This window comes from Ictidomys tridecemlineatus, chromosome 8 (genome assembly GCF_052094955.1).
Source record: "Ictidomys tridecemlineatus isolate mIctTri1 chromosome 8, mIctTri1.hap1, whole genome shotgun sequence".
Classification (NCBI taxonomy): Eukaryota; Metazoa; Chordata; class Mammalia; order Rodentia; family Sciuridae; genus Ictidomys; species Ictidomys tridecemlineatus.
This window is the reverse complement of record NC_135484.1, coordinates 98,112,679-98,129,698: the sequence shown is the minus strand read 5'-3', so window position 1 is coordinate 98,129,698 and position 17,020 is coordinate 98,112,679. Positions and strand designations below refer to the sequence as shown.

At 34.2% G+C, this 17,020-nt stretch overlaps 1 protein-coding gene across 4 annotated transcripts in view; it reads left to right on the top strand.

Annotated features, from left to right (window-relative positions):
- The window catches only part of Tinag (tubulointerstitial nephritis antigen), a 73,019-nt gene that overhangs the window by 42,076 nt on the left and 13,923 nt on the right, over nt 1-17,020 (top strand). The window contains exon 10 of one of the 4 annotated variants that reach the window (XM_078019858.1): nt 15,520-15,569. The exons of the other annotated variants lie outside the window; for them this stretch is intronic. Within the exon in view, the coding sequence (XP_077875984.1) occupies nt 15,520-15,568 (49 nt within the window). The 3' untranslated portion in view covers nt 15,569. The remainder of the gene's footprint in view (nt 1-15,519; nt 15,570-17,020) is intronic. 4 annotated transcript variants of the gene reach the window in all.

Here is a 17,020-nt window from a genome sequence, read left to right as displayed (position 1 = left end):
TTATTTTTCTTATAATGATATTTATCTTATAGTTCTTTAGCATTTTATCGTATATGATTTCTCTACTGTGATCTGCCTATTCCCAAAGTTTATTGTATTTGCTATTCATTCTCCAAATGGCTCTTGCTTTTGAAATCTTCTTTTTTTTTTTTCCTTTCCTCTTATCTCGTTGTCATTTAAGGTCTTATTTGAGTCGTATTTAGAGAAATCATGTTTGTAATTTTTCTTTATCTGACTTCTCCAGTTTCCTTGAATAATTCATGTTGAGCTTTAGATTCTTCACTTGTCTCTTCCTGCATTTTTTGAAGTGAGGGTTCTCTTTAGTTATACATGACAGTAGAATATATTTTGATATATTTATACAAGCATGGTATATATCTTCTTCCTGCATTATTTATAGAAATTTAATCACAAATATGTGCATTTCATTCTCTAGCACTTCCTGTTTTTCTACACATAACACTCTTCTCCTGTGACCCCAACATTTCTTCATATGCTTGCAATGTGTTATTATTCCATTTACCTTCAGCGCTATTTGTTTCTCTTCTCCTTCATGCCCACATAGTCTTCCTTACTTGGTTAAAATCCCACAGTGAATCTTCACTCTCCCCTTCCACACATGCCCTGGACTCTTGTCCCTTGTTTGACATAAATTAGCTTCCAGACTTCAATTCTGGATTCAATTTGAATCAATCTGTTTTGTACCTGCATCTGATCATATTTGATAAAACTTGCAACTATGTTGATTCACTTTAATTTATAATGACACATTTCAAGTAGATGTCTAATACTATCAGTTAATCATGTTCTGAATGACTATTTTGTTTATTCTCCTACTCTTTAGGTGATTATCTCACAATTTGTTCTTTTTCCTTGAATCTCCCAACACCTCCCCGCCTCTTGTTCTTCATGATAACCTCGTGTTCTATTTCCCTGAAAAGACTGAAGCAATCAGAAAACACTTCCTGGAAACATAAGTGCCACTACCAGCACATACTCCCTCATAATCATTCTTCTACCTTTTACATAATTGATCCATCCTCACTCCAGTCTGAATTTTTCTTTGCATATTGTACCCTAGTCCCTCTCAACTATGCAGAGACAATTTCTCCTTTTTCTTCTCTGTAATCAGTTTTATTTATGTTATTACATGCTGGTGTTTCTTAGATTAGAAGAAGAAAAAGCTCCTTTTCTTTTGACTTCACCTTTTCCGTACTTCAGTTATTCTCTTCTTACAGCAAACACCTTGCAAGATTTGCCTGTATTCACTTTCTTTAACACTTCTCCAATTCTTTGTTAAACCTCCCAATTACTTTCTCACTATCCCTTATTTTCCTCTTCTCAAAACAATTATTTCGAGGTTCTCAATGGCCTACACCTTGTTAAAAATCTAGATTTTAACAGGTTCCAGAATGCCCATCCCCCCATGTGGTTTTTCCTTGTTGTCTACAACTTCTCAGTGTCTTTTGCTAATGCATTTTTTTTTCTTTTCCTATATATCTGTGCTTCACAGTGCTGGGATGCCCTGGTCTTGGGTCTTTGTCCTTCCCTCCTTTCTATCCTTACTCATATAATCTGGTGAATTTATCAGTTCCAAACTCATCCTGGCTTTAAGCACCATATAGAAGCTAGCACCAACTGAATTATATTTCTAGCCAGGACTTGTCTCCTGAATTCCAAATTTGCATGTTCCCAGGTCTATTTAATATCTCAAACCTGCATGCACATTATTAGGGAAAGAGATGCTTCAAACTTAGCACTTCTAAAACAGAACTCCCAATTTTCCCTTTATCCTTGTGAAATAGCATCATTTTTTTTCCATTTTAGTCGATGACAACTCCATCTTTCCCTATGCTCTGGTGAGAAACCCTGGAGTTGTCCTTTATTCTTTTCCTCACAACTAACTTTTAACTTTTGATTCCAGAAGCCAACCATTTTTTCCTTCTGAACCTCCACTGCGGTGCCTGAGTCACCATTAGTCAATATTTTGTACCTGGATTTCTGAAGTCACTTCTAGCAGGTCTTTCTTCATTTACCTCTTCCCTCTGGCAGTCTATTTTTAACATAGAAACAATGATTTTCCTGTTAAAACTTTACTCAAGTCTTGTCACTCCTTTGCTCAGAACACTACATGATTTCCCATTTCCTTCAATGTAAAAGTCAAGATTTTTACCATGGTCTACATGATCTGAGAACCTACTCCCACCCGCATCAACTTTATGATCTCAGCTTTGACTCCCCTGTAACTTGTTCTGCCTACTTTAGTAGTTCTGTACCGTGTCAGCAACACCCACCTCACTCAGGATCTTACTTAAAATGCTCTCCTACCATATATTCAATTCCTTAGTTTCTCTGCCTCCATCTCACCTCTGCTCAGATCTCACTTCTCAGTATAGCCCTCTCTCTGAATTTCCTATTTAATCTGCTACTTGTTCTCTGCTCCAGCAATCCTGAACTCCCTCACCTGCACTATTTTTCTAAATGGTCACATAGTCATCACTTTCTAACACAGTGTATAATTTAATTATCTTTTAACGTTGATCATTTACCATCTATCTTTAGTACTAGAATGAAGCTCCAAAGAGCAGATGTTTTTACTTACTCACAGATGTTGCCAAATCACCTAATGCATGGGGGAAACCATAATATACTTAATGCTTTTTCTATTCAACAAATTAATTTTTTAGCTTGTATTTTGTGATAGTTCTCCTTTGTTTTTATTCATCTTTAAGTAGGGTAACTATTTCTTCAAAAGTAGAGTAGGTAGTAGTTGGAAAGAGCTGATGAACTCCTCAGCTTTGATTCAAGTTTGTATATATTGAACCCAAACTCAACAGATTGACCCTTGCTTTTGTTCTGGAAATATTTGGTCCTTCATTATAACTCAGAAGGCTTGGTGGGACTTATAATAACCCTCCTGCAGGAGTCTGCTGCCATATGCTATTCTTTGCCTTCCTTTTCATTTCACCCTGTGCCCTCTTTCAGTCATTACCTCTGGAAGGCTGGTTGGGACTCTGTTGGTGCAACCAGCTTCCCTGTGATTTCTTTCTCAATTAGCTAACATAGGTAGTGCAAATGGATTATGGCATCTCATTGTCATAGCCTGAAAATGGTCCTTGAGAATAGCTTGAAAGTATTTCTGGAATGTCTTCCATATTTTAATGGGAGAATTTTTTTCTCTTTAGGTCCAGAGGTAGAGGGAGAGGATAGTGGTGAGTGCCATCTCTCACCACCAATTCTTATTTTTTGGTACAGTACAAAATGAGTTTTTCTATTATTTCTCAAAGTTAGGTTTTATGATTATGTCTGCTGCATGATTCATTAAAGATAGAAAAAAAGATATTGAGGATTTGAAACTTGCTTCATTTTTCGGCTCTTAATTGATCAGTGACTTTTCAGGAAGATAAATGGAATGAAACTTCTTCATACTGTGACTGGTACCTGAAAATTCAACTCTGCTTTGATTTCATTTTTTATCAGTCTGAAAGTTGCATTTTTCCAAACTCCTTATATATGTTTCATAATTAATTTTTGTTTTCTCGGTAATGTTCTTAATCTAGAAAATAATTTCCACTAAACATTAGGTGATGGATATAATTTTTCCTATCATTCTACGAATTCTCTAAATTACAACACTGACATGGAGCCTCTCTTGGTTTATTCAAACCGATCCTTGGTCATCTCTACCACCTATGTAGTCATGCTAGTCATATTTTCTTCACTCTACTCTTATATTCATTAATGCTGAGTTTGAAAATGATATAATTCTGTTTGCATTTAATCTCTCTGCCATTGTTTCTATTTTCCTTGTATCCAGTGTATCAGTTGTAGTAGTGTTTTTTACATTTTCTTTCAAAAACTCCTAGAAAATTGGATCTTTATAAATTTGCCTCACAACATGACAATTAATGAGGCTAACCTTGTCAGTAGGGAAATTGCTTTGGGGGGGATATATCTAGTTTTTTTCAATTTTTTTTGGTCACCTGGGTACTGTTAGGTGCTCCAGAGCAGTAGATTTTCATTCATTTTCCCATTAACAATTCCTTATTTGGTAATTACTACATTCAGGAAATTAATGCATCAGTGAATTAGAGCATAATCAAATAGCTCAAGGAGGTTAATGTTCCTTATCAAAGAACTTAATATACTCCTATGAAGTGCCTGACAAATTTATCTCAACAAATTGTTTTCTGCCCTTTCTGTAGAAGACAAAGCTATTAGGTTTAAACTTGGGAAGAAAAACGGAAATGAATTTAAGCTTTTATCAAGTGCCCAGCACTGGGGAACACAAGGAGGATTAATATTTAGCCTTAATCTTAAGGAGTTTGGAGAATGAGGCAGATATATCCACAACTGATTCCACCATAAGATGATACAGCTTTATGCTTTGTGTATATATTCCCACATACGTAAAGCACAGAATGGGAGTAAATTGCACAGGATGCAAACTTGTAATTCCTGGCTTTAATCCTTATTGCCATCCTTTCTCTTTTCTCCAAAACCTCTCTCCATCCTAATTATAGATGCTATATTTATAGAAGCATTTAATTGAATAAAAACCCACATATTTTGAGACTTGTCATTACATTTTATACACTAATATGAAGAAAATATTATTTATTAAACTGTTTTAATTGTAAGATATGAAAAAATTTTGTTTTATAATCAACATTTGAAAAGCTTATCAAAGCTGCTATTCCCTATATTATGATCATATCCTACATCTTTATGCCCATCACAATCTATTCTGTGTTCCTGTCCATCCAACATTCTGAGTTTTACTTAACCACCAAGTCTGAAGTTGGTAAAGTATTGCATAAGTTCCTTTTGCTTTGCATATGATTCTCAAGAATCCCTGCTGGAATTGAAATGAGTAAATTCAGCAGGTCAAAATTTTAGAATATTAAGGGATGTAATTGGGATAAACATTGACTTTCTTTATATTGTTATCCCTGCTCATGGAATAGAGTTGTATTGAAAATTACTCCACATGTCACTAAGAAAGAAAAATAAAATAATTTAAAGACTATTTTCATCATGTTAAATAATGTTTTATTCAGTAAGTATTGAGTATGTATGTGTGTGTCAGGTATTGTTTTAGGGACTGGGATAAGTCCATGAATAAAAGAGACAAACATCCTGGTCGTAATCAAATTTATATGCTTCTGATTGATGTGTATTTTTTTTTTTGATTTTTAAAAAATTTATACATGACAGCGAAATGCATTACAATTCTTATTACACATGTAGACCACAATTTTTCATATCTCTGGTTGTATACAAAGTATATTCACACAAATTAATGTCTTCATACCTGAACTTTGGGTAATAATGATCATCACATTCCACCATCATTTCTAACCTTATACCCCCTCCGATCCCCTCTCACTCCTCTGCCCTATCTAGAGCTCCTCTATTCCTCCCATGTTCCTGCTCTGTATCCCACTATGAATCAGCCTCCTTATATCAAAGAAAACATTTGGCATTTGGTTTTTTGGGATTGGCTGACTTCACTTAGCATTATCTTCTCTAACTCCATTCATTTACCTGAAAATGCCATGATTTTATTCTCTTTTATTGCTGAGTAATATTCCACTGTGTATATATGCCACATTTTTAAAATTTATTCATCTATTGAAGGGCATCTAGATTGGTTCCACAGTTTAGCTGTTGTGAATTCTGCTGCTATAAACATTGATGTGGCTGTGTCCCTGTAGTATGCTGTTTTTCAGTCCTTTGCGGATAAACTGAGGAGAGAGATACCTGGGGCAAATAGTGATTCCATTCCCAATTTTCCGAGATGTGTAACTTGAAAACTATGTTATTTTATAATGGCCAAAGTCCTTATACTGAAATTTATTTTATACTAAAATATTAACTTTTTTGATGTTCATTTATTTTACATATGAATACTGAATAGTTACTCAAAGAGAGAGGAGACCAACTATTGTGAGGTGTAGGCCAGAAGGTAAACAAATGTTAGAATAGCCAAAGATTGACAGATTTAAGAATAACAAAGAAATATTTCCAAGTATAATTTGGATAATGATTACAGTTTTAAAAAAATTTGAATCAAATACCCCCAGCAAATACATTAAAAAATACCATTGCAAAATGATATAAATTGGTTATGTTTCCAATAATTACTGTGAAGAAATCTGGTTTAAGTGAATCATCAAAATGTGAATCAGAAATTTATGTAAACTTTGATATAAATCCATTATATGACTTCAAATTGGGCATAATAGAATGATTTCTAAGTTATTCTTTTTTGTATGCCCAACAAATATTAAAAGCTAATCCACAGTGTTCCTGGTACAATACTGAGTACTAGACATTAAATAAAAACACATAAAAATGTGAAATTATGAGACCTTTTATAAAGGAAAGATAAAAAGAAATAAAGTTTGAGCTGAGATTTTATGAATTGCATAAAAACAAAGGGAACAGATTGTTTCAAGGCCCTGAGACTACAATGTAGACATTTTGTGAACAAGAAGGTTGTGTTTGCTGAATCTCAGGAGGCAAAAATTTGGAGGCCATTATAAAGATTTCAGCGAAGGATATTAAGTATTTGATTAATAATCTAAGGAATAACAGGAAGTTATTAATCTTTTTAAGTAGGAAGATGGCTTGAACTTTATTGCATTTTAAAAATATTACTCTGACTATAAAGAGTGTAATAAAAAGAGGCAGCTTTTGATACCCTAAATAACTAATAATATTTTGGGCTGAGTAAAATGGTGAAAAAGTTTGGGACATATGGGTAGAGCAAGAAATAGTTAAGAAGAAAAGCTAGTGGACATCATGTGGGGCTATAATGGAGCATGGTAAGGGAAGAGTCCAAGATGGTTCACTCTTAGAATCATAGTTTCATAAATTGGATGAGGAGTGGTGTCATACAAGGTGATAGGGAAGGAGTGCACTATTGGGCCTGATGACGTGAGGATTACTTTGAGACATGAGATGAGGACTGGGGATGTAGTTCAGTGGTAAAGCTCCTACCTAGCACGCATGAAGTCTTGGTTTAGATTCCCAGCACCCCCATTCCAAACACAAGTGAATGACAGAACAAGCAGATAGATACATTTGATCTCAAGGCCAGGGGATATAAGGTTTAAAGATGGATGAGATTAAATAGAATCATAGTTGAGATCAAGTCATGAGAAAATCCAGTATTTAATGATGGACCACAAAATGATGTGTGCAGAAGACAGAGTAGCAGAGGCCAGGAAAGTTAACAGAAAAGAATAATAGAAAGAAAAGTAGTCAGTGTGAGATTTCTTTGAAATCTGCAAGGCTGTAAGGGTTGGAATTCAAAGAGTATGTGTAGAAATGGATCCTGTAAGGGACTATGTGGTGACTCTTCTGTACTGGGATAGAAGGTGAGGTTAGATGACAAAGTCTTAGCATTTAGAATGAGGTATATTGATGAAAATTCCTACCACATTGTGTCATTGATCTCTCCAGGAAGTAAAAGCTGAGGTTACCTGTAGAAGGAAGAGGTGGTGAGAGGAATGCTTTGTCAGAATTTTGCTGAAAATAAAGAGGATTTTCAATGGCCATCTAGATGTTCAGGAGAGGGAGGAGACCAGAGGAACCCCAAGGCCTGCCATGCAGTGGCAGCAGTGCCACTCTGCCCTCTGGTGTGCTTTCTGCAGTGGGGCCAACTGTGCAGCTGGACATGAAAGACAGGGAGTTGAGTTCATCCAATACTGACGGTTTTCTAGCTGGCTGCCTTAAAGAGTCAGAAAAAAAAAAAAAGTGGCTAGGACACAGAAGCTGATGTGCTACTAAAATGACAGAAAGCTTAATAAGGTATAAAAGGAGAGGATTTAGGGATTTAGAGAAAATAGAAAAATAATTGGGCTAGAGGCTGTAGTAATTCTAGTCTTGTTGATTTTATGATTCTTTAATATCCTTTTATTATTGGTGTTGTTTTTAAAATATTTATGAGAAAAATAATCAGGCAATAATAAGTAAGTAATATTTTACAGGATAAGGAGACGGCCTTATTGTGTGACTGAAAGCCATGATTGTCTACATTAGGTTCCTAATAATGTTGTCATACTACTTTGTTACCATAAACCTTTGATTGATTGATCCATCATATCTATCTTCATCATCCATCTGTCATCATCCATGTATCTATCTATAAAAATACTTGCCCCCTAAAATAGCATCAAACTAATACTTTATAACTGAAGTTCTGATGTATTTCCCCACATTTTCTACAGACATAAATCTCAAGGATTCAGGGAGCAGAAGGCATTAATAAGGGCGATTACACAATTATCTGACACAGTTTATTAGGGCCAACACTTGTTCTTCCCCATTCATCATTTTCCCCCTCTGTCTTTTTGAATAATAACTTAATACTAAGCCTGCATTTCCCTGCTATGCTATGTTTAACCCCTGGCAAATTGGTAAATTTTGAGCAGATGTTTTAATTAGATGTTTATGATGCACAAGGAAGTCTAAGACAGCTGAATGAACACTTTTACTATGCTTATTTAGCAAATGCAAATGAATGTGTGATGATTAGTATAGACAACAAAAACATTTAATTTGAGTACTATGGTGTCTTTCAACTGCAAATACTTAGTACTTTCCTACACTTTTCTTCCTAATGGGAGGTATGCATAGCTAATTAAGCTCCCTTCCTAAACATTCTTGAGAGAAAACTGGTTTGAAATATATTTGTTTTATTTGAAGTTTTGTATTTTTGCATCATGCATTTGAAACCTATATAAAATAGTATATTAGATGAAATATAAATTTTATGTAGGTATATATATATATTTAAAATAATGATTATTATTGTTTGATGTAAAAAAGTAACAAAGTCGATCTTTGACTTTATTGAATTTAAAGTTCTTATTTTCATAATTTACAAGATATCCCATAAATTCAAGAACTATTGCAATATACAATATTGCTAAGATTCAGATGTGAATCATGAGCTCTTGGGTTGGCAAACAGGTTGTAAGCAGGTCACCTAACACAATTTCTCTTCATTTGCTTGGTTATTTATCTTCCCACATGCAGCGATTTACAGAAGAAAAATTTAAAGCCTATAGTTTTAGCTAATCAAAAGACCATAATGAAAGTAAACTGAGAAAAGAAAAATAAATTTGAGTATTGATATGTACAGAAATATGCTATTGTACATTAAAAATAATCTTTTCTTTAGGCTTATTAAATTGCCAAAACTTTTAGAACTCACCAATTGGAATAGAAGAGTAATTGTTCTTTTCCCCTTTAAGTTGGATGTTTCCAAGGTTTAATCTTCAACTGTGTGTTCATTCTTGATTCAAGATAGATTGTCTTTACAGTAATCAAGAAGTATGCATGTAATTCTGTTTTTCTCAAGTATCGTTCATGCACAGCAAGTTGCACAGATGTGTCATTTATTGATATGGAGATCATAAATATAGAAGGAGAACCAAGAGTTTAATTTAGATATATTGAGTTTGAGATTTGGGGAGGTATCCAAATGAAAATATCAGGTAAACAACTATGTATATTCTTTGGAGTAAAAAACATTGAACTTTTAGCAACCAAAGCCAAACCATTGAAAAATGGTCAGCATTTCGAAGGCAGTAAAGTCGTGGAAGTGGAGGATGGCCCATGGGAAAGAACATGGAAATATATAAAGGGAGAGTTAAGGACCAAAGCTTGAAGAAACCCTACATCTAGAGGTCAAGTGGAGAAAGTGTATGTAGCTGACAAAGCGAACTGAGGAGAAATGGCCAGTCAGGGAAAGAAGAAAACTAGAGAATTTTATGTTACTCACACCTGGGAGAAAAAGTGTTCTAAAAAAGTAGGAACGGTTAGTAGTGTGTAATCATACGGAGAAGCCAAGTAAAAAAGGAACTGGAAAATGTTCTTTGAGCCTGCTGACATGGAAGTCTGCAGAAAAATAAAGAAAAATGACAGCTCTTCTCACTAAACCTTTGAATTTGTATGTGTTGTTATGACTGTATGTGAAAATTACTTTATTTATACCTTAAATCCTGACAAATTCAATTTCTTTTATATGGGTTTTTTTGACACTCACATATTTCCGTATTGTGTGTATTGAACTTACTTGATAGAAGGGGAAGGAAAAAAAAACTATTAAGTTATAATTATATAAAGGCTAAGAAAATTTTTTGGCTATTATGTTGAATGGCTTCCAAAAATATTTGAACCTTCGTGGAGGGTGAAAAAAGATGTGATCATTTAATTCACATAGATACTTCTCACATTGATTTTCAATTCAAACTTTTAATAAATTTTATTGAGCAATGATGTTAGGTATTGCTAGGTGCTAGAAATACAGAGGTGAATAATATGAAGAGCCTTAATAAACAACATAAAAGAAAATAAACTATGACCCATTGACTTGATGCAGCTATCAATCAGTCACCTAGAGAAGTCCTTGGGAGGTCCCCTAGGGCTGCTGGGATCTTTTGACGTGAAGGTACTGACATGAAAGTAGATGTGGAGTGGGACATTGAACTGATAAATGGGTTTTATTTTTGTTGTATTTGAGTGCTGATTGAATCCTCTCTTGTCTGTCAGTACTGAATCAAATTGACAGAACAGTTTATGTTCCACTTGTTTTCTCTTGTTTGACTTTGTCCTTTCACTGATTTGTTATCTCTAACAAGGACCAGCTGTGTTCTACTCTGTCACCCCTATTACTATGAACTAACTGTCTTTGACACAGTACAACACAACTAAACAAAAAAGCAACCATTTCAAAAGGAAAAAGGTTTATTTTAATTTAGGGAAAGGTATGGTAGGAGTGTTATAAAAGTCATTCTTAGAAAAATATGGTTTACAAAACTCTGTGTGTGTGTGTGTGTGTGTGTGTGTGTGTGTGTGTAGAGAGAGAGAGAGAGAGAGAGAGAGAGAGAGAGAGAGAGAGAGAGAGAGAGAGAATCTTTTTGCTCCATGTTAAGAGCTGACTAATCTTGATTGTGAAGAAATGCTATACAGCAGAAAATAGGAGGGAACTGGAGTCAAGCTCAGATTTAAATGTAGTTGTGTCCTCCCTGGGTGATCCCTGGGAGGTTACTTACTCTCTACATCTCAGTTTTCTCAGCAGTTCCATTGATATCATAATGCTTTCCTCACTGCCTTGTGGTGAGAATTAGATGGGATAGTGAATCTGTCACATCATAGGCTGCTCATTATACACTTAAAAAAAAATTTGAATTCATGATTTCTCCATGTTTTTTCTTTAGTACTTCTAACCTATTTTCACTCAAGATTATTTTTAAAAGTACAAAATAGAAGTGATATTAATTATTGTATTAATGAGGACTTATCTATGATATGATATACTTTTACATTTTTTCAATTTATCATTTATTTATGTATTTATTGTCTAGCTTACTATGAGAATGTAGGTAGATAGGCAAGGACAATAATGAAAAGAAAAATGTGACTATAGGAGGAAATTATTTCTTTGGGAAATGTGATGTAATTTCTCATGATCTTTTTTATATAACTTTATTTTATTTATTTACTTTTATGTGGTGCTGTGGATTGAACCCAGTGTCTCACATATGCTAGGCAAGTGCTCTACCACTGAGCCATAACACCTGTCTCTTTCATGATCTTAGATAATATGATTCTATTTGTAGCCCCAGCCCCTCATCACATCACCAGCTTTATCTTCCTATGACCAACTGCAACCCTCTTCCTTCCAAACTCTCATCACTTCTCTATGAGTTCATGAGGCCAACTCCTTACAGTATTTCATGCTCATGTTAGATGTGTCCTCATTTCTCAGAGTCATTTTCTACAAATTATTGAAAACCCATTGTACTTTTCTTCCTTATTATATCCAGAAATGTTTTCACTCTTTCCTTCCTTCCTCAGTTCCTAGTTTTGATTGCTGTGCTATTACTTGCTTCTCAGACACCTGTGAGAATTTAGCCATTTGACCACACAGTCTTGGAATGGTACTACTCTTTGGGGGCCTTATTCCCTCTTCTGTGAAATAAAGAAATTAGATTACAGTCAGATTATTTGTGTGGGTTATATGGTCTGACTGTATTCAATTATGCCATCATCAGACATAATATTTAAATGAATGAGGATAGATTCCATAAAATATTATTTAGGAAAGCTAGACATTGGGCCAGATATAGGCTGTCAGCCATAGTTGGCCAAATCACAGAGTACACTATAACCTCTGAGCCTCCTTCTAGAGCTAAGATTCTTTGAGCCATGTCTAGTCCTAATATAAACGGGCTAAAGTTCTGCATTACAGAAGCTCTTCAGAAGACATTACCCTAGTTAATTATCATTGATTGTGATTTATTCTATTGAACATTTCCTGGAGTATACCATGATCACTGAGTCTCCTTCCAGTGCTACAATTCTATAAGAATATAAAAAAAAAGTAATTAATATTCCTAACATCAAAAGGCTGAAGTGCTCCTTGAATGATTCTCTTGATAAGGTACCACTTAGTTACTTGTCATGGACAGTAATGGATGGTTTTGTTTTGTTTTTCTCCCTCTTTTCCCCTGTACATTTTACATAATCTTTTACTTTTTTTCCCTCTTTTTCTTTCTTGTTTTTTTTTTTTCCTCAGTACGGGGATTTGAACCCAGAGCCTAGAAAATGATAGGTAAGCACTCTACCACTGAGCAGCCTCAATTGGACACATTTCTGACACACATCAGTCAATATATTAAATGAAGAAGGATAGTTATCTCTGTCATACAACAAATCATTCTGGCCAGGTTATAAACTGGGTATCACCTTTCATCAATTTTCTCTATATTTCTTTTGATAGGACAAATTACAAGATGATATGAAATGTGAGGTTTTTGCTTCTTGATGTATTAGATATGGCAGGACATTTAATATGTAGGCACTCCAGAGTGTTGGTTGGATGATTAATTAATATTAGATATACATAATGACTTGCAATATTTTATGCAAAAACAATCTTTCCAAAATCTACATCTGCTTCTCAAATCTATGATAGAATTTGTATTTTCTTGGCAGAACATACCAATAAATAAACTCAATCTTAGAGTTAGTGAACTTTGGTTTGATTTATGTTTTACTTAAGTAGAAAATAAATTTTGGGGTGCAAGGAATGCTCTCATTTCTCTTTTCTTTCCTGTGAAGTCTCTTTCCATTCATCTTTGATCTAGCATTAATTAGCACTTTTTGATAGCTCCTTATCATTTTCAACACTGCCACACTCACTAGGCATGAACAGCTTTTAAAATGAAATTTCTAAGCATCTCTGGTAGAATATTCATAAGGAAATAAAAGCCTGAATATCTCTGCCTCATTCTTACTGCAGTTATCTTTAAAATCTTTATGCACAGGGAGCTGAGATTCTATCTTCAGTCTTACCTCTGAAAGCAAAATGTTATGTCCAGAGTATTATATTATTGTTATTGACCCAAAGCCTGTCTGGTGGTCTCTTTATACTTATTTCCTATGTAACATTAATTTCCTTAATAAAAAGCGTTGCAGTTTCACATCAAGCTCTCTGGTGTATTTCTTCCCTATTTACTCCAAAATTTCCTGTTCAGTTAGACTCTACTACATAACTTTTCTTTATGTATACATTATCTATAGACTTTGTTTTTATCTGTTTGGATCTATATTTGCTAATACAGAATTGGCCTACAAAGAAAACATAAATTGAAATTCTTGTTTTCAGTCTATTGGGCATGTGCTAGGACCCCAGAAATAGCATATTTTCAGAGACATTGCAACAGTTTTGTCTGGGTGATTCTGCTACAAAGTGATATACCTACTGTAGAAATAAAATAAAACTTTTTTTTCCTTATTCTTACAAATTTAGATTCTTGGATGTGAGATTTACTGTAAGGATCTCAATACTTAAGCAATGTGATTTTGATACATAAGATGGAAAAATAATTATTCTCATTACAAAAGAATTTTTCACTGTGCAGAATGGCTCTTTCTGAATTTCTTTTAACAGTCAACTTTCCTTGATTCTTTGATGAATTCCCTTAGCTGAATTCCTTATCAGTGATCCTGAAATGCCTCTATTTAAAGGTTAATATGCAAAACCACCACCACTAGAAAGAACCCAACAGAAGGTGAAGCAAATTTTTAATTGCAGTCTTTGGTAATGTTAAGACATCCTGATTGTCAGGAACATGTCTCTGTGCAAGGCGAAGTTCACCTCAACTACTGCACATTAGACAGACCTACTAATTTCACCTTGAAACTTTGGGTAGCCCTTGATGCTTTCTTCTCCTTTCTTGCCCATGTAAACTAATCAACAAATTCCATCACTTTTATTTCCTAAGTATTTCTTAAATGTTTGGCTTTTTCTTCATTCACATTGCCACCGTACTTTAATTTACCAGTTCAATATCTATTTAGAGTCAAATGTTGAGAGTCACTATTCTAGTGTTGGGAATAAAGCTGTCAAAAAGAATAAACAATATTTGCTATAAGGGTTTTATAGTCTTAAGCAGAACTTCTTTACTTTTTGCTTGAACTACATATTCCTCCTTTACTTCTATTCTCCCCTTCCCCAAATCCATGCTTCACACTAATACCAGAGTTGCCCTTCTCAAAGCACTTCTGGATTGTGTTCCATCCCATAGCTGGATGACTCTTACTCACAAGATTGTAAGCTCTGAGCTTGGTGGCCCTGTATGTTCTTTCCAGTTGAGTTACACAGCTCTTCTCACTTCACTTCCTGCTTCTGCCATTGTTGCTCCACACAGGACCAAGTGCTGCTCCTAAGACATTCTGAGATAGAGTTTTGCATGCCTCTCTTATGACTTTGCACCTATCATTCCTCAAATTCTACACTCCCATTTCAATCCAAAAAGCTTCTACTCAGATCTGTGAAGGAAGTTATCTATGCCATCAGCACAGTTCATGTATTCATCTACACCTGTGGACATCTATAAAACATGCTTGTGTGAATTCTAATTATTTGTATTTGTGTTTATTTTCTATTTCCCAGCATCACTCTCACGAAATACTCTGCTTCTTGAAGGCAAAATATGTATCTTTTCTGGAATAAATGATACTTTGTTGAATAAAGGCAGAAATTAATGGATAAAATTCATAAGACATTCTGTGTTCCCTTCTAAGGGATATGTATGGGAATGTAAATATTATTTCAATAAAATTGTATCTTCAGCTATCTCTTATGTTTAATCATACTATCACAGGGTATATGGGCCTCGATGGTAAAATCTACAAAAACCAAAGGGGAGAAAAACTCTATCTTTTAAAATCTCACCCCAATTAATTATTCTGTTCTGATCATTTTACTATCTAGACATAGCTTAAAATGGGATTTTAAGAAGTTTAGTATCACTTAATGTTGTTATCTAAAAATGTCTCTTTTAAAGGGAATGGGCATAAAGACATCAATAACCTTAGAAATACAAAATCTTATATCATTCTTTTTAGGTACTGTAAGGCTTTACTTGAGGAACTTCAAGGAAAAGTCTTTCCTTAAAGGCTTTTCATATTATAAAATAGAATTCTGTTTTTTAGGTATTCAAAAGTGAGGAGCAAGATAAAACCTGATGGACACAGGCACTGAGGTGATGTACCTGCATCTTGGTACAGGGGGAAAAGAGGGCCGGAAGACACTCCTGGAATGTGGTACATGGGCTAAGACCTGCCCAGATTTTTTCAAAACCAGCATTTCCCAAAGCGTTCCTCAATTTTGAGAGAAGTATTAATAAATCTTGAATAGTTGAAAACATTGAACTTGATGAGGTAGAAAAAATTCAAAAAAATAGTATAAATTTCAAATTAATTGGATTCCCTTCAGGCAAGAAAAGTCAGTGTTAAGATCTCTCAAGCTGGTGAACCTACATAGCAAGGTTATGGAAATAATCTCAGTCAAATAAGGTGCTAGTCTATCTGAACTCGTTTGTATACAATTCTTAAAATTAGTAGGTATATATAAAGGGAAATAGTTATTTTTTATATTGAATATAAATGTAACAAAAAACATTATGTCCACAAAGATAGTCATTGATTTACAAGTGGAGATTGGGGAAATATATGTGTATTTCTAGAATTTTCAGCCCAATGGTATAAATGTCAGTAGAAGTCCACAATTCAGAAACATACATAACTAACTATATTAAGAAAAAATGTTTTCCACAGATTAAGAAAATATAAATTTTCTTCTAAAGTGAATAAGCAATCTTGTTTTGCACTAGTCAACCTTATATGAATAAAGGTTTGAACCACATAAATTTTTCTATAATACCAAAAGGAAATTATTTGGGACAAAGTGACTTTTTCTAGTCTTTCAGAGCATGGGATATTTAGAAAACCATCCACAGGTTTATTTCTTTACAACACCCCAATGTAATTCTGAGATACTTGCTTACCATCTTAGGAACTGTCTTCAGAAGATGAGAGACAGAAGTGATAGTCCAGGGTCGTAGTGCAAATGTTAAACTTTGTGATGAATGGATCTTGCTTGTCATTTCACCCAGAGACTATAACATAGGTGAACTGAACAATGTCTTCTATAGTGATATTTTTTTCTGTTTGTGGTATGTTTTTCCTATTTGAATTTTGCATAATGGTTAACACTCTTTTTTTAAATGTTTCTTTTACAAGCAAATCTCTAAAACTATTAAGTTTATTCAACTGCCTTACTTTCCTTTTCTTCTCTCACTTCTAGTTGAATACTTGACTAACTTATTTTGTTGTCCATTTTGAAAAGGTTTATAATAATTTGAATCCTGATGTTCTTTCTTAGTTTAAAATGAGTGTATTGTTCAATAAATGCTGGTGAGAATACAAGAAAAAGGGAACCCACATGGTCACTGGGATGTAAATTATTACAGCTCCTATGGAAAGTGGTATGGTGATTATTTTAAACCCCCCCCCCAAAAATGAAAGTACTGTATGCTATACACTCCTCAGAATCTATCCAAAAGAATTGAAGAATTATTTTGAAATATCTGTGTTCCCATGTTATAGCAACAATATCCATAATAATCAAATTATGGAACCAGTCTAGGTGTTC